This window comes from Aspergillus tanneri (genome assembly GCF_003426965.1).
Source record: "Aspergillus tanneri strain NIH1004 chromosome Unknown AapTan_6_pilon_pilon_pilon, whole genome shotgun sequence".
Classification (NCBI taxonomy): domain Eukaryota; kingdom Fungi; phylum Ascomycota; class Eurotiomycetes; order Eurotiales; family Aspergillaceae; genus Aspergillus; species Aspergillus tanneri.
Window position 1 is genome coordinate 614,114 of NW_022984633.1, and position 25,012 is coordinate 639,125.

The following is a 25,012-nucleotide window of genomic DNA, read 5'->3' on the forward strand; positions in this document are numbered from 1 at the left end:
GATGCTAGTTTGTACAGAAAAGTTGCGGAAACATCCATCTGGGCCAACATAATATGAGGGTAAGTGACACACACCAACCGGGGGCCCTTGTAGACAGCATTATCTGTGATACTACCCAAGCGGGGTATCACTACACCCATCGGGACACAGATGTTGATATATTATAGCCAACACGCAATATGCGTGTTAACAGTGAATTAGAATTATACTGGCCAATACGATAACTTATAAGTAGCAGCATCCCAGTTACATAGCAGCTATCCAAACATCCCACAATCACTGAAGAATAGCTATCAATCTTCACTATGGCATCAGAAATGCAGTTTCTGGATCTCAGTCCTTATTTGGCCTGGGCTCTTCTCAGTGTGAGTTGTTGATATATAAGCATTCTTTCGTTCGTGTTTTCTCTTTTGTCTCTTTCTCTTTCAATCCCCGGCTTCTCTCCCTCTCCTTTTATTTACCTTTTTTTTTTTTTTCCTGGCATATTCTAGCATAGAATTGACCAAAGAGTACGTTACAGACTATAATATATCCCTTGGGACTAGCATTATACAATATTTATTTCCATCCTCTCAGCAAATTTCCTGGCCCCAAATTGGCCGCTAGCTCCAACTTATACCAGTCATATTGGACAGTCATAGGAACGTTGCATTCCAAAATCAAAGAGCTGCACGACCATTACGGCGATGTCGTACGTCTTGGCCCAGATATGCTTGTGTATCGGAACGCGCAAGCATGGAAAGATATTTATGGTCACCGCAAACATGGAGATGCTTCGTTTCTAAAAGATACAAATTTCTTTCCCCCATCTCCAAGTGGGGTATCGATGCTAGCCGCCGATGACACCGATCACTCGAGGTTGAGACGCCTTGTATCACATGCATTCTCTGATCGAGCATTGAGAGAGCAGGAACCAATTTTGCGGTCCTATGTAGACTTGCTCATCCACCAGCTCAAGGGTGTCGCAAGTTCCGCAGAATTAGTAGACATGACCAAATGGCTCAACTATACTACGTTCGACATTATTGGGGATTTGGCCTTTGGGGAATCATTTGATTGTCTGAAGAATAAAGGTTATCACTCGTGGGTGACATTTGTTTACCAAGGCACCAAAACCACTGCTTTAGTACGGCCATTCCTTATGATGCTACCATCATTTCTTGTCACACTGCTCGTACCATCCAGGATAAAGCAAATGCGCGAAAATCTGTATTTCTCTAGCAAGGCAAAGGTCCAGAATCGTCTAAATCGGCAGACAAACCGACCAGACTTTTGGACATATATCCTTAGACACAATGATGAGAAAGGAATGTCCGTGAATGAGATGGAAGCCAACGCGGAGCTTTTGATTGCTGCTGGTAGTGAAACCACTGCCTCGCTGTTGTCTGGATGGGTATATCATCTTTTGACTAATCCATCTGTCTACAAAAGACTTGCAGACGAGATACGAGGCAGTTTTCAGAATGATGAGAGCATAGATATTTCCTCAATTGGTAAACTCTCATACCTACATGCGGTGCTTGAGGAAAGCCTTCGAATGTACCCACCAGTGCCAGCTATGTTTCCAAGGAAGGTTCCAAAAGGAGGTGCCTTCATCAACGGACAATTTGTCCACGAGGGAGTATGAAACTCCTACCAGATACCTGCGCATTATGATACTGACGAATGGAACTATAGACCTCTGTAGCGGTGGCATTTTATTCGGCATTTCGGGCGACCACAAACTTTACAGAGCCTGATTCATTCCTCCCAGAGCGATGGCTGCAAGAGAGCAACAATTCTAATCAGCGATTTGCATCAGATATTAAAGAGGTTTTACAGCCATTCTCCTACGGTCCTCGAAACTGCCTGGGAAAGAAGTAAGCGATCCGCTTATCTAGAAAAAGTCAGGTATACTAATAAACCACCTGTATAGTCTTGCGAATGCTGAAATGCGCCTCATTGCTACGAAACTCCTTTGGAATTTCGACATGAGTCTCGAGGATGGCTCTGATAATTGGGAAGCTCAGAAGTCATATAATGTCTGGCAGAAGAAACCATTAATGGTGAAATTGACTCCTGTGCAGCATTGAGTCTGTTCTAGTGAAGAAAGAATAGTGTTTCAGCTCTCGTCCAATAGTTTATGTTTGTCAGGTATTTATATGCACATCAAACCCACATTAATGAATTTTGCCCCCCATAGGATTTTATCCGATTCTAGTTTTTATATTGTTTTACCATTTGATTCTCATGCTGTAGTTCTCCCCTGGTTTGATGAAAAGGTATGTAGCCACAGTGATATAGTCAGGTAATGACAGACTGGACTGTCCTCGCCTCAATTTGTCGCCTCAATTTCACTTCATCAACCAGCGACCACACTCTCAGAAAAAAAAAAAAAGAATTATCACTTTGTCCCCAGATATAGTCCCCTCGGACAATAGTTTTATTCCATCCACAAGGCTTTTAAAATCCCGTACACTCCACACGCACCATTTGAATCATCAGAGGAGAAGCTATTTGCGTGATAAATACTTCTGCGTGAATTGTGAAGCTAAGACCTAAAACAATCATTCTATAGAACTCCTGTTGTATGAATCCAGCTTCAGGTGAAGACTCTACAGCATGGTAGTCTTGCCACATGTTGTAGGACAACAAATCCAGCTATCTTTCCCATTATTCGATTGGAAACAGAACCAAATAGTCCCAGCTCCTGGTTTATGTTTATCACTCCAGTTGATGTTAAAATCATAGCTAGGAACCCGCCTTAGCGTCTTGCTTTTGTACAACAACCAAACAAACCACGAAGCCATCAAACATACACCATATCTGACCGCGATCTTCTTCATTTTACTTCAAAGAAAGAGTTCACGCGGTCCAAGAAAGAAAAAAAACAGCTCAGTATAATTGTCCAAGTCCTAATAGGTAGTAGGAATCCCCAAAAAAAAAGCAAATACACAGACCTAAAATTCAGCCCCAGCCTTGAGCCATTAGCAATTGCAATAGCAATAGACAGAAATCTAAGACTGAAACTGGCTTAATTTCACCCAGTCTGTCATTACTCCTCCCCCCTATTTTTACACTGTCTTGTTTCGGTCTCGCCTACTCTTCATCCGTGCTATACTATTCAAACTACCTTACCCTGTTGCAGAAGCTCTGCGATGACTTCTTCCATAAAATTCAACAACCTGGATCCTTGCTCTATTTGGCTGTTCAAATCTACCCGGGCTTTGTATGTAAACGTCCCCTTATGGGTAGTCGAATCTGTACTTGGTCATATAGGGACCATGGCTGGACCGAGGGACGCCACATTGGATCCCATAGAGTTCTTTGCGGCGACATTGGATCAATTCAAAAGTACGAGACTCAGATATTCTTTGTTCTGTGCAACTCGTACTCAACCTCCAATGGATTGCAGTCAATGCGTACATTCATCATCCTTGCAGACAAAAGAAAGGGATTTGTTGTTGTTTTTAAAGGCTTTTTTGCCACATACTGCGTTATTTCTGGGCATGGTCTAGGAATGTACTGGAAGCTCCCCAATTGGCCCCTACAAGCTGTATTTGGAAATAGATGCGGACAAATGGGTAGACATAGTGAGGTCTCACGTATTTCACAGCTTCGAATATGTATGTCTCATTGGAGATTTGTATCTCGCCTCTCAAGCATCCCCACACACAGCGCGAGCACAGCGAGGCCCAGAAAGCAGCATCCTTGATGTCAAGGTGTGTAATGACTTATCACCTCAGGTAGATTGGCGTACTTTTAAAGTATGTAAAGGGTCCTTGCGATGAATATCCGCAAGGCTGTTATTCCACAGGGGCTTCGAAAGCCCTTTGTTCGCTAGGTATGATTCCTTGGGCCGTCTAGATTGAAATCAGAGGCTAGCACAGATAGAAAGACGCTTCAGCGGTGTGTATCCAAGGATAATGCGTCATTTCACATCTCAAACGTAAGTGTGATCTGTTGAATGACCGAGAGACTGGGCATAGGGAATGTGGAGACACTGGGCTGTAGGATAAGAAGTCGCATCATCCAGGATATCGGATTTGGCTAATGTAATAAGAGTAAATCATAAGGTGCCGTGCCGAGCCATTATTTGCTCCCTAGCAGACGTTTCCATGTCCTCATAGGTGACGACGTAAGGACGCTCGAGGGAGACTTGTGATAGTTCACCGCCACAACTGTGCCACACCATGGCCGTTGACAGTTTGCCTCAGCCACTTATGTGGCTGGTGGAGCCAATGAGGACTGGCCCCGATTACACAAATTTAAACCATAAATCTGATCGATCTTGCATTGCATTGCAGGCAAAGGGAATAGGAGGGCTCTACTACAAGGAAAAAGCAATGCCCGCCTTGTGTACCGTCTGGACGGAATCCCCGGCATGCATTGCCTCCTGTCAGGTTGTCTGCCAGTTGGGTCTAGCCCCACTCTTGGTTCATATTCCTATCCCCATTCTAGGATTATCAAGGGGTGGAGAACTCCGTGTACGGAATAGCTAACTGTAGGAGGTTACTGAATGGAATGTTAAAAGAGTGTCGGTGTGATATGTGAACTTATCGGTGCGTCTATTTCCAGAAGAGGATAATTTCATCACTGATCAATACTAGTCTCTCGGCATCCTTCCGATCTAAAGAACACACAGTTTAGGTAGGATCGATTGAGACAGTCGTTCTTTCCGGCTGACCGATCGGTGGGGCTGATTATGGCAATTGCCGTGAGAATCCATGATGTCTGGGGCCATAGTTCTACAAGCGTGAAAAGGGGACTCCCTTTTGAGAATTACTGGACCTCGAACAACTGGCGCAATTTCAGAAGTGACGTGACAAACGCAGAGTATAGATCTATGGGCAGAAAAGATAGATACGACAGAGGTTAGAGTGTGCAACCGTAATTCTAAAGACCGACCCACCGGAAGAACCCTCGTGGCAACCCAGGAGGTAGGAAATCGGCGGATGCTGCAAAGACACAGCACCGACCGTTCCGACTAGGGTCGAATGAACATATGCGTGTCCACCAGTTTGCCAATTTCATGATTTGCATTCCTGCTCTACAATCCTGGTTCGCATCACGAACGATGCGATACTAGTGCTTCATGGGGCTGAAGTGGCAAGTCCGCCGCGAAGATTGACAACTGTGGCTAGTGGAAGGGCTAGAACAAATTGAGCGGAATATGTGGCGAAGTTGATGAGGCTAGGCTCCCAGTTCCACTTGGCTTTCCCTTTTCGCTCTCGCAACTACTTCTCCTTTTCGGATTCCCTCCTTAAGATTTGCCTTTGATCGTCTGTCAAAGCTCTCAGAACTGTCGGAGTTCCGTAGTGGCCTCCACAAACAGTCAGTTATATGCTCGATCGGGCGTTTCCGTTCGACCGCATCATCAGCCTGTAGCTTTGACCACCTTATCTGGCAGAGGACTGCAGCAAATGAACTGGAGAAGATAATCACAGTAATCCTATGCGTACAGCGGATCTTTCGCTATCGACCCGCCAGGCCCAATTTCTTCATCCGATGACAAAATGAAAATGCTATATTCTATGATCGGACACGTTTCGGATCAGAGAAAACGTGTCATCCAGCGTTGCTACCAGTACTAGGGTCCTAGCGTTTGCATCGGGATTGGGCAAGAGGTCTCAGACTTTAGCTTGGAATAGATTGCGATTGGAACACGAAATGATCTCGTTCGTACGTTAACGCTCTTGGCGCCGAGCTCGATCTTAGGGGCAGATCTATGCAAGGAGACTAATGGAGGGGGCACGACCAATTCCTGAACGCTTCTATGTTAGATGGGCGGAAACTTTGTTGCTTTCCTAATCTATTCTACTTCATCATGCGGAAGAAACTCGGAACTACAGGGGGAACCCAGAAAGACAAACAAAAAGAAAAGAAAAAGGACGGGGTGAAAAAGTCAGGCACAACTGTAGAAAAGGTGGACGTGCCCAATGGCCGGCTATTCAAAAATCATCTTAGGGCCGCATGTCAAACAGGGTTTAGAGGGGTTAAGCTTCCTAACCAGATTTCCCAGTATGCAGCAGATTCCCTGGGGCGATCTGACATCTCATTTTGCAGTCTGATTTTAAGTTCCGGGAATTGCAAACGCGCCCCAGGAACCATTTAGCTGCAGTGATCCCCACCCTAACCTCTTAGTTGACGCGTATCAGTGGACTTGAAAAACAAGGGGAAAAAGAAATTAAAACAAAAGCAAAACCACATACCTGTAGCACTTATGCAAACTCCCTTGTTGCAGGATCGTGCTAGTTTACTAGTAGTACCTAAAGTCAGGAGACCACACTATGACGGACATATTTGTACCATAAGTACTATTCACGCAGATCTCCATTACTTCGCAGTTGAGGATTTATCAATATTAGTTTTTTTGTTTTGGTGGTGGCAAAAAGAAAACAGGAAAAATAGACCCCCAAAAAAAAAAAAAAAAGAGAGAGAGAGAGAGCGCTATCCGACTGGAGCGGGACCTTGGGTTCAGTCTGAGACTACCTCAGCAAGTTTATCATTGACCATGATGCGGTGACTTCCGGATCTCACAGGTATATGAAGACAGCAGACGAACGCAAATTCCCATGGTTTCTTCCGTTCATTCAGTTTCAAATCTACCATCCGTTCAGTCTACTGACCCATTCCCTCGATACAACTCTGAGAAGGGTCAACTGCTTCTATCAAACGTGTGGATTAAGCATCTTTCTCGTCCTTCATAGACCTTGGATATTCAAAGGAGGACAACCATGGTTCAGGGCGCAAAAACCGATTCCGGCAGCTCCAGTCGTGAATATGGCATGGCATTTGAAATCCCTCCCCCGTCCGCCGTACGCCCAGGGACACCTTTTACACTGCCTGTGATCGTTGCAGTCCGGCCTGTTGGAAATGTAAGAGGTAGCCCTACCCAGCAGTTGGTGGTAAACGTATCTCTTCGAAATGAGGCCGGGACAGATCCAGTCCCGGGGTTGTCTGGAACTCTTACGTCCAGCGTTCGCAGCCGCAATGGGAACACCAGCAACGGATACGGAAGGTTTAGTCCACTCACCATCGCGCAACCTGGAAGTTATCGTCTGCGTGTTATGCTGGGAGCTGCTTCAGCAAGTGGAGTAACCACCCGAGAGTACGTCGACTCGGGCGTCATCTACGTTCATGGAGGAGCTGCGCCATCTCAAAGACCAGGTGTGTATTGTGATAGAGGAACGGGGCTATTGTAGCTGACCACCCTAGCACCCTCACAAATATCGAAACTTCAAAGTCTTATTCCCGAAAACATAGACATATCTGCAGCGGACATTGCAGCCTGGCAGCGAGCATAGAGGTGATTCATTTTGATCGCTTGGGAGGCAGGAGTGAGGAGTTTTACGCTTTTTATTTTATTTTGTCAGGGTTTGAGCGACGCTATGATCTTATGATAACGGGTAATAATAGAATATGCTTGAACTGCGCCAAAAGTGACAGGGAGTTGAAGTACCATTATAACAAGTGATTACTACTGGTTTACGTGCAACTCGAAATTATACCTGGTAGTGGGTATAACAGTAGAACTTCATATTTCACTGTTGTTAAAGCTAAGGATATAGTTGGCAACGGACATCTAACGTCCAATTAATTTTCAAGCCAGAATCACTGATGAAACATATGATATTTCGCAAAAATACTTATAGGAAACAATTCATAATGCATAGATATAACACATTCACCAAGAAATGACAAATTAGATTCCTTCGTAAATCATAAGACAGGTAGGTAGGGTAAATATAGAGTCTTCACAAGATAAGACCATCCTACCCCAGCCAGTCATTAACAGACTTTCTTGCTGCACAAAACCATGGACACTAGACACTGCACGTCCTTTCGCAACGGAAGAACTGGACTGATATCCTGCTTTCAGAGATGAGTTATCTCCGATAACTATATTCCACGCGAGGAATAACCCCTGCGCACTATGGACAGACTGTCCGGACGGGTCTTAAACGGACCAAGCGATTGATTGGATCCGTCCTTCTTTTGAGTTCATCCCATGATGGTGTTTAAGTATGTTATGTATACCCTGAACGGGATCGGTAGGATAACCCTGAGGGGAACATATCCATGTCCGGATAAGTCAGACGAGACGAAAGTGAAGAAACTCCGATTCCTGATCTCAAAAGAGATAGGTATGGTATTTCAAATTCTCAGGCCAGATATCATCCTGAGCTGAAAAAGAAAAAAAAAAAAAAAGGTAAAGAGAAGAGACACGAGTCAAGGTAGATAATTTCAACTCTTCTCTCCATGTCCCCGTAATCGATCCACACGATCACGAACAGTGTCACGAAGACTAAACCCCCCAAAAAGCCAGTCATTCGAGTGACGACCGTAGTGGTTTACGGTTCCGCTGTAACGACGGTAATCATCGCCGCTGCGACGTGGGTGGAATGATCCCGAGGATCGCTTTGAGGTAGTGTTGGTGGTGGTAGTGGTAGTGGTGTGCTCGTGTTCTCGGGCACACATTGTGTGCTGGGCTGACGGAGCGACGACGCGAGGGATACCGTAGCTCTAGAGCTAATTTAGTGGAGGAGAGGTCGCTGTGTGGAATTGAATAGCTATCAAGAGCCTTGGCACGAGGTCTGTGGGCTCAGATGCAGAGGAGCAAGTGATACGGAGCAGGAGCGAGAATGGAAGAATCTTCTGCTTATGAGATTTAGACCAGTGTTTGGTAGTAGATGTTGGAGGAGAGAGAGAGGTAGAAGTAGAAGTTGTAGTAGTAGATGAGAGAGGCTGTTCTTGTTCAATGATAGAGAATTCTTCCTACAAGACACAAGGGTTCTGATCGCTCATTTGGAAGCCAGCAAACAAGGTAGGGGATAAAATGTGGAAGAAGATTAAGCAAGCGGGGATACCAGCATTATTTATGTCAAAAAATCCATCTCACTGTCTGGTCCTTGTCCTCCTGACGAGTTCCTGACCGACGCTCTATCAGCAGTGGGCAATCCACCAGTCAACAGCACCGTTGAGATTAGTATCCTGGTAACCCCTGAAAACTAATCAACGGGGACGAATGGGAGGCTGCCAACGCTGTCAATGACTCCATCGATAGGGTCTAGCTCATGTCCTTTGACTCAGAAGCGGTGGAGACACGCTATTCCTGTTCCGGCTGTCCTACTAGGTCACGACCCTCGGGCGGACCCACTCTTTCTGCCCTATGAGATACTAGCGGGCCAATCAGCGACCACCATCCCCAAGCATGTGCCCATAAGGAGGCTCGAATTCACCGTTGCCTGGTGGTGGCCTTAATAATGCTGCCTGAGTGGTCTGAGGCCAGCCTTTTCCCCAAAATTTCAAAGAAATACAAACTAAGGAAATGGGTTGCGGTCAACCAAGAATGCATCTACAGAGTATAAACTGCAAAGTACCTGTAGACACTAGACAGGTCACATCGTGATGGATATATCTTCTAGCGTCCTTCGAGAAGAAACAAAAAGCGTAATTTCGCCCCCACAGAAAGATTGATGGGATAACATCTAGTGAGACAGACTAGGAATGAGAATTAGATTAGTGCTTAGCTGGCGCTGCTCTGACGCAGCTGAATGTTTAAAAACAATAGCATCCTCCTTGTGACATTCCCCTTATTTGGAATGTGAAATATTAAGTACCGGCCTCCAGAGTAAGAAAAGCACATCCTGAACTGGGAGAAAATAATCATTTCAAGACATCCATGGTACTCTGTATTCTGTACTTCCAACCTGCTTGGACAGCATAACGTGACCATGTCTGCATTTTCGATTTCCGCTTTTGCCCACTTGAGGCTCTCTGTTTGCCCGATGACATCATCATGTCGGGACGCTGTTTGCCAAGACCGAAGTATGGCCTTTCTCCGCGGCACGTTCTTCCGCATGGAGATGCCCCCATAATGGAGCTTGATGATGGTAACATGGGGTAGTGTCTATATCATACATAGATAGTCTGGTATGTTCCGGGACCTAGGTTTCGGATATCAAGAGTTAGCCCATCCCACTATACTGGATGATATGATGGTTTCGAATGCTCTCGCTATGTCACATTTTCCATTATGGTTTTCCTTCAAATAATAGGACAAAAAAATCTTATGGACATGTTATTGTTTCTTTCTGCTTTCATCTTTATCCTCAGACCCCGTTTTTCCCTCCATACCTATGTCATATCCCACCGAAATAGACTGAACACCATTCTAGCTTCATGCTGTCTTGTATGCAATGCAACAGAACTGAAGGAAGAGAAGAGACGCCGAACTAATGAATCATACAAACATTACATAGAAGAAATCAAATCTAAACCACAGCCAATCAATTAATCTCCTCCACCAACAACAGCAAAACCGTCTCACTCTTCCGCCAACGTCCACAGACTTGCACTTGGTCTCCTCCACGATCGCGGCTGCTCTGAATGACATCGGCGATGATTCCTAACCGCCGACAAACGCTGCAAATCGTCTCCCAATACCCTACCCGGAGCCGCAGGTGGAAGCTGTTGAACACCAGACTGCCGTGGTACCCAGAACGAAATGACTACATTTTCTCCTGCCGTGGTTGTTGTTGGCACCATGAAGAGCGATCGAGCCTTGTCTAGCGGTGGGCGGATCATCCGTCGGAGTGAGCCACCACCAGAGCCAGCTCCAGTGGTGGGATACTGTCCGCTTGTTCCCGAGGCCACGGTCTCTCTGGAGCTGGAATGAGGCCAGAGGCGATGGGGTCGCGCTGTCTTCGATCGAATAATCCCGGCGGACGCCGCATCGTCTTCTGGGAAGTCTCCCGAGACCAAGGGGGTGAGGAACTGCTGTTCAAAGGGATTTTGTGGCTCGGATACCCTAGGAAGGGGGAGGTTTCGTCGTCCACGTAGGCGCGCTTCTCCGTTGGAGTAGGGCCAGGAGTGACGTCTTCTGTGGTGGATTAGGTGTGGCATATCAATGTCTAAACAGTATGAGATGCAAACTTCTGTGTCTGAAAATTAGGGGCTGTGCTATAAATGTCCAGAAGGGAGGAGAAAAAAGAAGAAGAGAATAAATAAAGAATCAGAAAAAGACAGAAAGTAGGCAGAATTGTATGGCAAAACGCCCTGTCTGATCCTCCTCAACGAAAAACCCAAATCTCACCGAATAGATAATCACCAGTCATCATGGGTGAAATGGACACATCTCAGTACCAGACGTGGGAGACCATGGCAGATACTCGAAATTATAAAGCACTCAGCCTCGACGACCAGGTCATGAGGCCAGCACGTGCAAGGCGCACGCGTAACAAGGGCAAAGGGAGATCGACCGGCTGGCTGATGGAGTACGTCAATCCCGGGACCTGGAGTAATAGTCATGGACGGCATCACCCCCGATCACACGGTCTGTCCTGAATTGAGTCATCAGCAGAGACGACCTCGGGGATAATCTTGTTGACTAGTGACGAATAATGGCTGGATGGATAACAATAGAAGTTTGTGTGGCTTGAAGAAAGTCCAGTCGGCAGTAAAAACGCTAACAGCTCTGGAAACAAGCGTCTGTTTAATACTATCAGGTACACTTTTTGACGATAATCTTCATCCAAGGTAGGTGCTTCTCCCATATAATCTGCAAAGTACCCACCCGACAGCTTTGATGTCTCAGAATCCGAAATGATCGGGCGGGGAAATCAGTCAGCGGACACATTTATAGTCCTTAGACTCCATCACAGGTTGGTTGGTGGTGGGGTCTCCCTTGGCACGAGCGTTATTAATGCCAGACTCAAACGCTGCAGTGCTACATCTCGGATACAATTGTCTTCTTCGCAAAGGTTGAAGTGACACTTTTTACTCCCACCTTTTCACTGAATCAGTCACGTGGTCTAATGGTTATGATATCTCGTTCACAGCAGCTGAACTCATTCCGAGATGGTTCCCGGTTCGATCCCGGGCGTGACTACTTGTTCTCTAATTTCATACTTTATTTTTTATTTTTATTTTTTTTTTTTTTTGCGAGGGACTTATTGTTCATGACCATGACTACAGTTTATTATGTCACTTAAATGCAGCTTACCATCCATTTAGATTCCTTCAAAACTGCCTCTATTATTTATACACAACCCTCATCAACGAACCGTTCTATGTACATATATCGGCTAGCCAAAAAGGGTCTTTTGACCATGCTCATAGTGAGAAAGGCTCCCCTAGGGAAGTTACAAAGTCCTCTCGGTCTATTGGACTGCTATTAGCTATGGTTTTAGATTCTGCTGCATCTGGAGTGCTCACCGTTGGCCGTTGGAAAGGTTATAGTGATAGTTCTATGCTTCCGCGCCATATTTGGGTCTCTTGGCGCCCCTGCCATGATGCTGGCCATATTCAAAACCATGCCTCGAGAATAATTGACGGGTGGAAAATCTACTCGAGTACCGTCTGCAGAGAGCGAGAGTAGACCCGATGAAATGGACATGGTGAGCCATTTGTCCGGGATGTGATCCTGCCATCGTGACGCAAGTCGTACAGTGTTTCCTTTTCTCCATACTTGCACTTCAGCGTCACCTTTGGTTGACTTCTTGGAACCGAAAATGGTTTTCCCTTTAGTTGCTAGGGAAACTGCGCGTCGGGAGAACACAAGCTCGTAGGAAGACGCAAGCGAACTCATGAACCCCCGCATGACAGCTGCATGATTGAAGTCCACCGTAAAGTTCCCTATCCTTTTTTCGTAGTGTGAGAAGAATACTGGACTGTCTGCTTGATATAGCTTGTCGACGTGTGAAGAAATATAATCAGTATAAAAAACATGCGGGAACCGAATACGGAGGCTTGAATCTTCATAGATAAAGTCCGTGTCGCGATAGAGATAATAGAGGTTACAGTATCTCCAAGACAGTCGAGTATGCAGGAGTAAAACGGCCTTGTATTGTTTCTGGTCTAGCGCGGCATCCTCGACGTCATAAACCTGACCAGCGCTGCTGGTTTGGGTCCAAGAAAAGATTGGGTTGGAAGATAAATTCAGGATTGCATTTTCAAATATCTCGGCCTGTTGCTGCGTCCCAAAATGCATGCTCATGCCAATATTGGGGCAGCTGTCATCATAAACATAGGAAAATAGAGTATGATAGTTACCGTCGGTCTTTGTGGACCTTTCTTGACGTGTATCCGACCATTTTACTAGCACCTGGCGAGAGTCTTCCTCACGACACACCTGCACCCGACTCATGGGCATGAATAATTCCATACATCGAGGAATTCGCTCTGCGGCAGATGAGCTGATCACCATTCTTCGCATGGATCTCCAAGCTTCTCCAAATGAGCGTTCTAGTATGCGGACTTCGCAAGATCCGTGGACCATCGGAGGATTCATTGGTTTCATGGTTGGTGCTTTTAACTGCTCAAATGACTCAAGTGAGCTTCTAAATAGTATAGTTTCGGAAAATTGGTCAGAGTCAATGGGCTCCCGTTGCCACACAGCGTCGAAATAAGCCTTAGGTATATTGATGAACTGCATTAAATCTGCTGCGTACTGAAAAGATATCGAGATGGCCTTGGATCCAAATTTGAAGACGATAGGTTCTGAGATTTTTGCCCCAGGGAAACCACTGAGAGATGCATGCGATACTTGCAATAAATGTACTAAATCATCCGGCACGACTGCATTGAGATATCAGAGAATATTCTGCTCCCCTGGATAGGGTAACTTACAATCTCTTTGTAGGCAGAGTGTGCCGCTCTGATTGCAAATGGTTATTTTCGGTTCACTCTCCCCTTCTCTTGTTGACAGAAGGAGCATGTATGGAGCACCTTTGGTTCGCATACGAAGTCTCTTGCTCCCGATTCCCGCATTGACAAATGTTCGGAAAAGAACCTTTTCCTCCTCGTTTCCAGCGTCGTCTTGATCGACAGCAATCCATCGAACGTTTTCTAGACCGAGTAGGGTTTTGTCACCACATACTACCTCTTCTTCTGGTTGTAAAGGTTCCCAAATATCAATGTTTTGAGAGTGAATCGTAGAATATTCGGGAATATCGACGGAGCTGAACTGTGAAAAATCCTCTTTAATGCCCTAGGTGGTTGTTAGCATGGACGAGAATAAAGTCATTAATGAACAGGCATACCTCTGATAGATCAGAAACAAGCTTCCTATTTTCGTCTGTTAACACTGCCTGAGAGCTTTTATCTTTCAAGACAATATCGTATAAAATGTATGATGCTTTCAACAGATCTACATATGCTTGTTGGCTCGTAGACCAGGACTCAGTAGACGAACTTAAACTTCCTCTATTGCTGCTAAGGCCTGATTTCTCATAGTTCGCAAGGGTTGTCCGGGCCTTAAGTCGCTTTTATTAGTGGCGTCGAGTGTAGGACGGCATACAGGAAGAGTACGTACTTTCAGTAACCACCATACTGCAACCCGCAGCCAGTCATTCGTATTGATAGGTCTAATCGCCATCTCATCGTGAGCAAAGGTATCGAATTTTTTCAAAAGCTCGACATCAGGCTGGTGGAATCTATCGCGTGGTTCATATCGCAGTGGCCGGTGTAATTGGTCTTGAAGTCGAATTTGATGCAGTTGTTGCATAGCGCTAGCCACAGCATCCATGACCGCTGTCTGGTGGTGATTCTTATGAGAGAAATATTCTTCAGATCCAGACAGTACAGGTCTTTCTTGAACTTCCGAATGATATTCCACACTTTCATGTTCAAACTCGAGAGGGTTGAAAGTCACTGGCTTACATGTGACTATGCTGGCCGAGTTTTCTGTTAAGCCCAGTGAAGAAGATTGTTTTGTTGAATGCATATCAGGAGTTGACATTGTTTTAACAATTCCAGAACTGTCCGACAGTCCCAGAGCAACGGACTGGGGAGGCGCAAAGACGCGAATGTCATTAGTAGAAATAGACGGACGGCCTGCGGTCATTTGGTAGTCGACAGCATTTGAGTCAACCTCCCTCTCCTCATCGGACGCTAAATTTTCATGCCTTTGTTCTGGAATTTTTGAGTCTAGGCTCTCACTTCGAGTGGAGGATTGCGATATAGTCGAGAAGCGCTCTCGGTCCAGAGCATCATTCATGGATTTTTCGATTCGCTCTAGTGAAGAACTAGATGTGTGAGAAACTTGCTTCATAAACCACTTGTTTGGAGGACTTACTTGCCAATCGAACTCATACACAGGTTTAGATTGCAAGTATTGATCATTATTTTGGACTTTAGTTCATCGATCTGCCGGCGCTGAGTGGACCATTTCACTTTCTGCCAAAACTGACTCCCATCGCGCACACCCATATTTCTATATCTTGTAATGAGCTCCTTGAGTCGCTGTAGGGTCTTAAGGCAACCGGTTAAACATCGTTGCATGATGCGCTTGCGATCTTCCCCTATATTCTCAAAAAAAGAACCGTTGGATTGGATATGATCCCGTAAAGAACGGAGAACCCCTTGAAGAGAAGCCAGCTCATCTACCAGTTGTCGGAAACCATCAGGGGCCTCTCTTGCAACGATATAGTAGCTGTGATACACATCCCACGCTGTTTTTGTGAGGGTGAGGATATCCTTCGCTCCGAAATCGGACGTCATTTCTAGAATCATCGGGGGTCAAATCTAACCGTTATCGAGGTGACAAGTTAATATTAGCACAGCTTAGCATGAGATGATACGGCGAAATGTGGAGTCTGCGAGACTTTCATATTCGAATGAAGGAGGAAATGGCAAGGGGTTGGTTCTATGATCAACAAGGTCAGGCTGAGCCTTGTGGAGCAAGTCAGCCCAAGAAATCGGGTACAGCGCGACTTGGTGACCTGAGAAAAAAAAAAAAAAAAGCAAACTCGGAGGCACGTACTAAGCTAAGGTAAGGCACTATAAATGTTCAATCCAGACTAGTACCGAACGAACTATGAATGAGTGATCGGTATAGAAATATCCAAGCAACCGTGGATGCCACATGGATGGAAGTGGGGAAGACATGGAGAGATCCCCCGTGGATGTGTCGCGTAGTTCCAACAATCTATATACGAAGGAGATAAGGACTTCGACCCAAGAGCCACTTGGTTGCATCCACATTTCACTGAATGCCGTCTTCATGGCTCACGTGGAGCCGAATCACCAATGACAAACAACCAACCGTCAATAAAGGACGGATTGGTGGATCACCCTTTGCAAGGCTGTCTTTCAGCATCGTGCGCCACACAGCGCCCCGAAACCTGAGGACAAAGACATCCAATAAGCGAGAAAAGGAGTTACCACCGCTTTTTCCGGGCTCTTCGAATGCGCGTCTTTTCTGGGGAATTAAATCGTGGTGGCTGCTCCATTGTCTCGATGTACTGGGGATTAATTTGCCTGCGATGGTATAAAGGGTTTGAGAGAGACGGTTCAAAGAATGGGATGGTATGCAATCGAGGTCCTGTCGCTCTCCTGATACTGGCGGCCAAAATTATATCTGGATTCTCTAGAAACTGATGGAATACTCTTATTTTTTATGGTTTTCGAATCAGTGACCCACATGCTTTATAAAATGCTCATCTGTAGGTGAGGAACATATGATTCGACTGTCTTTGAAAAATGGAAGCATGATACAATAATGTAAAAGTGAAAGAAAGAATACCTGTCGATCGAAAAACTAAATACTCTCTACTTGTCCTGCTTCCCAACCTTTCTTTTTTGACCCAGGCTAGCATTACTGCAGGTGAATGACTCCTCGATCATACAAACGCACAGACTGAAGGTCGGTAGTAGATTCCACATGTTGTCCCAGGCAGAAAATTTTATATTTCTGACATAGCATGTAAAGAAATAGACATAGAATTTGACCGTCAATGCTAGTCCTTCTCATGTTGCAAATACTCTTGAAGACATTCTAAGCTTTAATACATTGACAGTGAAGTACCTGTGCAGTCTACAAGCGAAAGGATACATTCTGAATACATCCACTACGCTTTAATCTTTTGACTTTACTCCAATGCTGAGAGCAGCATGAGTCACTCCATCTATGTACACAAATGACACCAGTTACCCTATCTACGTACTTGGTATATGCACCGTCGTCTTAGGGTGGGACATTCTACCCAATTCGGCAGTGTATGCGATTTGGCCAATCACGATGCATATTCAAATCTCGCAATTATGATGATGATGGCTGTAGAGATCCACAAATGTCTATATAAGACAGTGCTACCTACGTGCTCCATTCCATCTCATCCTCTACCTTCTCTATTTTCACTCAGCACGAAATATCAACATGGTCAAAATTGACGAATTCGTAGTGGAGAGGGTAAGTCACTACAACTTCCTGTGTATCAGGAAACATGGAGAATATTCTAGAGCTAACATCTATAGTGGATGGACCACCATGAAAACGACGTCAAACATAATATTGCGGAGACATGCTGTGCATCAATCTCACTCAATGATCTCCTGTCTTTCTCTGACAAACAGGAAGATATCCTGGATTACACCCACAAGCAAGGCTACGGTGCCATTCGTGGATCCGTCACTCTTCGGACGAACATTGCCAAGCTGTATGGCACTGAGACAGCACAGCCGGTATCTGCGGATCGTGTCTTGGTGACCAACGGCGCTATTCAGGCGAATTTCCTGGCCCTATATACGAATATAGGGCCTGGAGATCATGCCATCTGTCATTATCCAACCTATCAACAGCTTTATTCTATTCCTGAGTCGCTAGGGGCGGAGGTTAGTCTATGGAAGGCAGAAGAGAAAAATTCGTGGGAAGTGAACCTTGACGACTTAAGATCCATGATCAAGGCGAATACCAAACTCATCATTATCAAGTAAGCTGTGCAGCAGAAACAACAGAAACACAATATCCCTAACTGGCGAGGATAGCAATCCACAAAACCCAACGGGAGCTGTCTTGCAACGGGGAACGTTGCAGGAAATAGTGAATATTGCTCGAGAGAACGATATCATCATTCATAGCGATGAGGTCTACCGACCCTTATTCCATTCGGTTTACCCAGATAACCAGGGACACCCTCCGTCTATTTTGTCATTCGGCTATGAAAAATCTATTGCCACAGGCTCAATGTCCAAGGCATATAGTTTGGCAGGTATCCGGCTAGGTTGGATTGCTTCGAACAGCTCCCAAATCATCGAAGCGAGCGCATCTACGCGCGACTACACCGTTATATCTGTCAGCCAGATTGACGATTCTGTCGCCAGCTTTGCCCTGTCTAGTCCAGTTGTAGACAGGCTGCTTCAGCGGAACCTCTCACTGGCAAAGCAAAATCTGGCTGCAATGGAGGCCTTCATCAAGGAATTTGAATGGGCAGTAAAATGGGTGCCACCACAAGCAGGCACGACTGCTTTCGTGAAATTCACCGACCGACATGGACGTCCGGTTGACGACGTGGCATTCTGCGAGCAACTGCAGGAAAAGACCGGAGTACTGATGGTTCCCGGTAGTCGTTGTTTTGGAGGAGGAGTTGACTTCAAAGGATTCGTCCGGATCGGTTATGTTCCGGAAAACGAAGTTCTAGTGAATGGCCTCCGAGCACTCAGGGAATTTATGCATGATGGATATGAGCAGGTGCCTGTTGCAGCCAAATAAAGTTGGAGAGCTTGAGGGCAAACTTCGAAATGTTGTGCCAATAAGAAAATGCAGTCCACAGAATCTAGGAATGAGTAGAGCATTGTGAGATCAGTCCACCGCATTTCGACTGCAGGGAGATGTATTCACGCCGTAATAAGTCGCGTGCGTCATCATCATTGATAAAACTTAGAACAGAACAAGCTCTCTGCCGAGATTGGCAAAATAAACATCCCAAGTCAAGGTGCTATTTGAGGCCCATACTTCTTTCATCAGGCCTCGAGCTCTGGTGAAGTTTCCCATTCCGCGATTTTGCATGTTGGCCATTCGGGTCTGAATTTGGTCACGCTCACTAATGTCATCTGTTTCACAGCCAGCATTGAATATTGGCCAGAGGATAAGAATATTTGATGGAGAAGAGGGCTGAATTCTTTCAACAGCGTCCAGAATATTCCTAATATCAGTTCGAACGGTGGGATGATCCTTTGGAAGAAGTTGAACACGACGATGGAGGTACAATAACGTAGAATGAACAAAGGCAAGGTGAGTATGCTGCAACTCGCTGGCAAGTTCTACACCGTGGATTCTTACTGTATCTTCTGAACCCTTCCGGTCAGCGATGGAATAAACAGCAGCCTCCAGAATCTGGGCCTCTTCTATAATTTGCTGAGGTGATAAAACTGACACCAACGGGTCGGCAGCTGCGTGCATACCAGTCTGACAAGCAAGTTGTGCAACCTGTACCAACATGGGAATTAATTCAAGAGAGTAGCCACAAATGTCATCCACAGATTGTGTTCTTGGGTCAGGCATCTGTTCTAAAAGTGAATTCTGACCTTTACACATTTCGGTCAGGCCAACACCTGACATGCAGGCTAGTATATCCAGAGTAGTGAACCACTTTACCAGGCACACCACAAAAGGATCAGTCATGTCAATTGACCTTTTTTGGGTACTTAGCATCGCTGTTAGTAGTTGCATGACCCCGGACAGATGGGTCCTCCAGATGTGCATGTTTCCATTGCAAACATCATTCGTGCAGAGAGTCATCGCTGTCATAGCTGTTTCCGCCTTTATCATATCCGTCGTCTCAGCCATCGCGGTACGCAGACCAGAGATAGAGAGATTGGTGAACTTCAAGCACAGAATACTTGACTGGACCGTTGTGTCTCCAATGAGACGACTATGATGGCTACATGCTGAGGCCAGGAGCGCGTAGAGAAGATGGGGCGTGTCCAAGGCCGAGCTTATCAGTCTCTCGATAAAGAACTTTGGAGCAGCTGGGAACAGGGAAGGAGCAGTCTCGGTGCTAAGGATGTGAAGGAAGAACTTTGACTCCTCCGATGACAGAAATGGGGATGGGTTTAACACAGGTTGATGCGTAAATACGGACAAATTTACGGTTGATAGGAGAGCTGCTTTCTCTGAAAGACTCGAGGCAGATCGTTGGACACTTGGCTTTCTCTGGGTTTGGCTGATGATGCTCAAGTCATAGACACATCCTCTCGGGTATCTAGTGCATCTAGAGCATATAGGTCTGCTCAAGTCGCACTGAAAGCAGTATTAATTCGGCGATCCTCCCATAACACACGGGCAAATTACCTTGATCTTTTTTCTTCGGCACTCTGAGCATCCATCCCGCCGTCTCTGAGCACTGACAGGAGGTCTACCCTTGACACGAGGAGATTGATCATGTAGCACAAATATCATCATGGATATAATATTCTCATATAAATCTCTGCCAGTTTGGACGGAGAGAAGCGCTGAGTGATGGAGTTGAACGAAATTACTCATCCTGCATTTCGTAGCTGAGGCTTTGATGCGAACCAGCGCTAGTCCATATACGGGCAAGGTGCCGATCCAGCCAATCAGGGACCCAACGCCGATAGCCAATCATAGAAGACCAGAAGAAGCAGATCTATGTGAGTACTAATTATAATGGGTGTTTTATGCTGAGGTTTCCCTAAGTCTAGGAGACTCGACCAGAAGGCTATGCATACCTTTGGTAGCCCTTTATTAGAATTATATCTCAACATTTTACTGGTGATGTGCGCTGTCACATGTTGATGGTTGAAAAAATATGGAATGATGCCAGGGAAGCTTCAGATGCTGGACCTGAATATTCATGTATGATGTTAGAGCAACTGGTTTAGCAGTATGCTGGACAGGGAAGAACTCGTGGATCAAATAGGCAGAGGCAATCCATTATTTCAGACATAGGTTATATTATATGCTGAAAAATGAAAACTCTAGGAGCTGCTGTAAGGCAAAACACTCAATACAGTTTCAATACTATTGAACAGGGGTCTATGGACTTTTCTTTGCCAGAAAGATGAAGGCCTGGGAATTTATATGTCGGTGCTCACCCGTCCCAGCGTCTGCTCCCTCGTCGCTTTGCCGCCGACGTTCCGGCCCCTTCAGCTGAAGATTCAGGCGCCTGATTATTCTGCACCCAGACTACTAGAAGAAGTATTCTGACAAGGGGGATGGCATAACCGGAAGCTTCTGTGCGAAGCTGGCTACGATTAGCTTTACGCTTACGCGTTTGGTAAGATGATATTTCAGGACCAGTTAGGGATCCACAAGATCCTCATCAGTCAAGCGGTACAGATCCTTCCCTATCTCCCCATTTAGCTTACACTTCTTGCCCACATTCAGCTCTTAAGGTTATTTCTATATTGTGGCTGTAGTTCATAGCTATATCATCAAACCCCTTCGTCCAGGTTTACCCTACCTTCACGAATAATATTTTGCTGGCCATCTAGAAACAGCAGCCAAGGCTTTCCAGTCGCAAAGGCCTCCCTGTCCGCAATAAAAAGCATTGATCGTACAAAGATCACCTGTAGAGAAATCGCACAGTTCTCAATAAGCCTCTCTTTATTATATATCCACTCTTCCGGATTTTCCTGCTTCTACGATAATAAGAATTTTTTAAAGGATCCCGGAAATCCCCGACCTGGTCCTTAACTGGCTTCATCCTAACATTGGATTATTTCGCATCCATTTGGTGACGATTCACCTGAGCATTGTGATGCTGGAACTTCAAGACCCTTCCATGGAGCTGAATGCACTACGCGACGACAGACAATTACTGGCTCACTGTTTAGCACACCCGGCATGCTCAAGCATTTCAAAATATTTTAAAAAAAACTGGCCGATTCGTTTCCCTTTAATATTCGCTTTGAGATGACAGAACTGTTGGACTACTAAGTTCCTCCCAGTTTTTGGCTATGGTTCGTCTCAAGGGATGAAAAGCAGTTCCCAAAAATGTAATATCCTGTTTTCAATGGCAATATCAGCCATAGAGCTAGGCTGTTCGCCAAGCGAGGCAACCTTGCTGGTTCTTAAACAACTCCCTAACTTCATCCCACACTTACAGACTTTGCTCCATCATCCGGTAATTTTTCATCTCCCGCCAGCTCTAAACTACAAAAGCAAGTCTAAAGATTTACAAAACTCCTAGCTTAAGGATTTAAAACATTTACCAAATTGGCATTCTTCACCGGCACTAGAAATAGATGGAGCTATAAAATACTGGGTTTACACTGGCTTCGGGCATGTTTTTAACCACTCTACAAAATAAAAACCAGGCTGAGGCTACCATCTTCTAATTATGTCGTAGTTCCTTTGCAGGACTGTGTAGTCAAAACTGTCTTCCAGATTAGCAGCTGTGCCCGTACAGCGTTCTGTCAGGCTTGGTTATGAGAATGAGAAGGCATCAGGCAAAGGCACAACACCCTATCAATCGCAATCTTTGGTCCTCGAAAGCCCCCAACATCCGCACACCCGTTCATGTTCGGCTCACCCAGATCCTAATAGGCCAAGTCACACCAGGTGGTAATCCCCAGTAAAAGGAAATATTTCCCCCTAAACCCCAACGCGCATGAACTTGCAGCGCCAGATCCGGTATTTATTTTTGGCTTTGACTTGCGCAGGGATTTGCCATGAGGGCTTGAGAATTTCGTGAGCAGGTTTCCTGTTCGGCATGAAGGTGTAATAATTAATCAGGACAAAGCAGCGTTCCGGGAGACATACTCAATTATGCGACGGACCTCATCGTGATCTACCTGGGCTTGATTGTGAATGGTGGGTGTCTTTGCAAAATCTTAGCTTTTAATAGCAAATGAAGTTATTGCATATTCATGTAATCTAACCAAAACAAAGTTGCCATTCTATCTATCTGATTTGATAACTACATGATTTACCCCAGCTTTCTGAACCTTAATGCATCCCAGGTAGCTTGAACCTTGGCCTTGATTTCCTCTGTATAGGAGTACTCAAAGTCAGCAACCTCCTAATCAGCGCCAGTGATACTCGGTAGGCATCAGAACATCAGAAACAACCTTGCGCCCTTGGTAGGCGAGCTTGTACCGTTATCTATATACAAGATAAGCAGGAATCCACATACATCCTCAAAGAAATTCTCACCAGGATTAGGTCGACACCGTGTTGTAAAAGCCTACATAACACGTTTCCCGTCATACAGATCGATATCATCGCCGACAAGGACCAGGCGGTGGATAGGGCATCCGGCCTTGTGATTAAAGGCCACATCTCCGACCAATTAAGGAACTCCTTGGCGGTTAGCTTCATCTGACGAAGCTTGGCAGTGTCGACCTTGAGAGTGACCCAATTAACCTGTGACTTAAAGGGACAAAAGGCGTCAGTAATTGGGAGGCCGGCCAGCTGGCAAATTCGGCGAATCTCGCAGCGGCCAAAGAGCCGATCAGGGTATAGGTCTTTTTAGTAAGACAGCCACAGGCAGACATTGGAAGGATAGCATTGGTTTGGTAGGTAATTTTATTAACCTTAAAAACAGGACACTCGTACCTATTACCAGAGAAAACATAACTATGCATTTCACCAAAAGGACCCTCGCCGGCTGTCTTAGTAATTAAGTGTGCCCTCAAGGACAATCTCCGCGTTCGCAGTGCTACAGAGATGGTTGGTATCACACTTAACTAGCTCCAAAGCACGTCCAGTAATGGCACCAACATATCCAGCTTCAGTAATCCCATCAGGAATGGGCATTGATGAGGCCATAATAGCGGTGGGAGGGACTCCAAAACTTAAAGCCCACGGGGTGTCCTTGCCCTCCTCTTTCCACATCTTATGGATCTGCCAGATGTGCTGGGCTCGGTAACTAAGCCTGTTAAATAATTTTTGTCTTACTATAGCACGGGCAATAGACTAATTTGTCTATTTACTATTAGTAGACTGAACAATATGCATGCCGTATATTTGTGCTATTAAACTTGTAAACTATCCAAACCGGGAGTGCAGTGAGGTCGATCCGTCACCCGTAAGTAAATTCTCCCTCACAGGGCCCCATCAACAATTTTAGGATTATTGGAGATAGTTGGGAAACAGAGAGCATCTTGTCAAGGATCTCCCTCATGCTGGTAGTGGTTGGAACGGCAAGGTCCCGGGCGAGACGGTTATAGCGGTCACGTCTAGACATCCGCGGGGAACCAGGAGCACCTAGTATAGAGAAAAGGCCATTCTTGCCCATTCCTTTAAGGCTGTCGAAAAGGGGTGCTTTGTCGTTAGTCTCTCAGACAAGACGAACAAGTGATAGCGGGTGGTTCCATGTTGGAGTCGATCTCCGTATCGATCTCAACCAGGCCATCATCCGCCTTGAGGGCTTCGATAAAAGCGCGGAAGGAGTAATCAGCTTGGTTAGTAGGTGCCATTTTTGCACTTATCAAGGATATGAAGCAAAATGGAAGAATTTAAAATATTAATAAGATTCTCTAATTGTTCTGGCGCATGCACCATCCTAGACACTGCCTAAACTTTTCCACGTATACCTGCATCTCTACCACACGGAATCGGCATCGGTAAATTGCAATAATAAGTTCTTTGTCTTATATCTGCTACCAATACCCGTGGAATATTACAAAATAATTCTAAATGCTTGTCTTGGTCAGAGTTCTGGGAAAACTAAAATCTATCCACGGAATTCAGCAGCTTGGCAAACCATCTTCGTTGCAGAAGACCATGATCTGGGATGTGATCAACAGGTAGAACGGGCCAAAAATGACGTTTGCAAAATCTATAGCGATTGGCCTTAACGGCAAAGAATATCCGACGTTTAGTATAAATTATAAATAGCCATAACTGGAGCCACTGGCGCGATCCTCGGCATTAAAGTCCTTTTGCCCTCCGCCGACTCAACGTTGAAACCCATCTCGTTATAAGCAAATGGGCCGAAGTAACTATGAAATACAAAACTGACTATCATCCCCGAAATGTTCGCACCTTAGCAGATTATGTCCATAATATAAACAAAATGGCCGCTCTTGTAACTAGCGGCTTATTTAAGACCGACGGCATGATCGTTGTCCCGTGCTCCATGAAGAGTCGCCGCTATTAACTCTGGATTCTGCAAGGATTTGATCCCCCGCGCTGTGGATATTATGCTGAAAGAGCATAGCAGGCTGGTCCCCGTTGTGAGAGAAACGCGAAACATGCTTTCTGTGTCCCAGGCTGAAGCTGTTATCTTCCCTCCGGTGCTAGCCTTCTACATCAAAGCATCGTTCGTTTATGAACTAGTTGATC

The 25,012-nt window shown here is 45.5% G+C and overlaps 7 protein-coding genes and 1 non-coding gene across 8 annotated transcripts; 4 read left to right on the plus strand and 4 right to left on the minus strand.

Moving 5' to 3' along the window:
- Positions 1–1,195: 1,195 nt before the first annotated feature.
- On the plus strand, positions 1,196–2,072 carry ATNIH1004_008257 (cytochrome P450; the record flags this gene model as incomplete). Its single annotated transcript, XM_033572869.1, has 3 exons — positions 1,196–1,621; positions 1,678–1,859; positions 1,916–2,072. The coding sequence occupies 3 exons, from the start codon at positions 1,196–1,198 to the stop codon at positions 2,070–2,072; spliced, it is 765 nt and encodes a 254-aa protein (XP_033423421.1).
- A 4,644-nt stretch (positions 2,073–6,716) lies between these two features.
- Positions 6,717–7,286, plus strand: ATNIH1004_008258 (uncharacterized protein; the record flags this gene model as incomplete). The annotated part of the gene is made up of 2 exons (XM_033572870.1): positions 6,717–7,149; positions 7,198–7,286. 2 exons carry the CDS (start codon positions 6,717–6,719, stop codon positions 7,284–7,286), a joined length of 522 nt encoding a protein of 173 aa, XP_033423422.1.
- Positions 7,287–8,226: 940 nt separating this feature from the next.
- Positions 8,227–10,887, minus strand: ATNIH1004_008259 (uncharacterized protein; the record flags this gene model as incomplete). The annotated part of the gene is made up of 2 exons (XM_033572871.1): positions 8,227–8,505; positions 10,396–10,887. The coding sequence occupies 2 exons, from the start codon at positions 10,885–10,887 to the stop codon at positions 8,227–8,229; spliced, it is 771 nt and encodes a 256-aa protein (XP_033423423.1).
- An 897-nt stretch (positions 10,888–11,784) lies between these two features.
- Positions 11,785–11,872, plus strand: ATNIH1004_008260. Its single transcript has one exon. It is a non-coding gene; the product is annotated as a tRNA-Val (tRNA).
- Positions 11,873–12,143: 271 nt separating this feature from the next.
- On the minus strand, positions 12,144–15,483 carry ATNIH1004_008261 (uncharacterized protein; the record flags this gene model as incomplete). Its single annotated transcript, XM_033572872.1, has 6 exons — positions 12,144–12,151; positions 12,199–13,560; positions 13,612–13,972; positions 14,025–14,237; positions 14,297–15,008; positions 15,059–15,483. The coding sequence occupies 6 exons, from the start codon at positions 15,481–15,483 to the stop codon at positions 12,144–12,146; spliced, it is 3,081 nt and encodes a 1,026-aa protein (XP_033423424.1).
- A 1,657-nt stretch (positions 15,484–17,140) lies between these two features.
- On the plus strand, positions 17,141–18,472 carry ATNIH1004_008262 (putative aminotransferase; the record flags this gene model as incomplete). Its single annotated transcript, XM_033572873.1, has 3 exons — positions 17,141–17,173; positions 17,239–17,693; positions 17,749–18,472. The coding sequence occupies 3 exons, from the start codon at positions 17,141–17,143 to the stop codon at positions 18,470–18,472; spliced, it is 1,212 nt and encodes a 403-aa protein (XP_033423425.1).
- Positions 18,473–18,640: 168 nt separating this feature from the next.
- ATNIH1004_008263 (transcription factor domain-containing protein) lies at positions 18,641–19,549 on the minus strand (the record flags this gene model as incomplete). The annotated part of the gene is made up of 1 exon (XM_033572874.1): positions 18,641–19,549. One exon carries the CDS (start codon positions 19,547–19,549, stop codon positions 18,641–18,643), a length of 909 nt encoding a protein of 302 aa, XP_033423426.1.
- Positions 19,550–23,747: 4,198 nt separating this feature from the next.
- On the minus strand, positions 23,748–24,144 carry ATNIH1004_008264 (uncharacterized protein; the record flags this gene model as incomplete). The annotated part of the gene is made up of 2 exons (XM_033572875.1): positions 23,748–23,989; positions 24,021–24,144. 2 exons carry the CDS (start codon positions 24,142–24,144, stop codon positions 23,748–23,750), a joined length of 366 nt encoding a protein of 121 aa, XP_033423427.1.
- Positions 24,145–25,012: the final 868 nt, after the last annotated feature.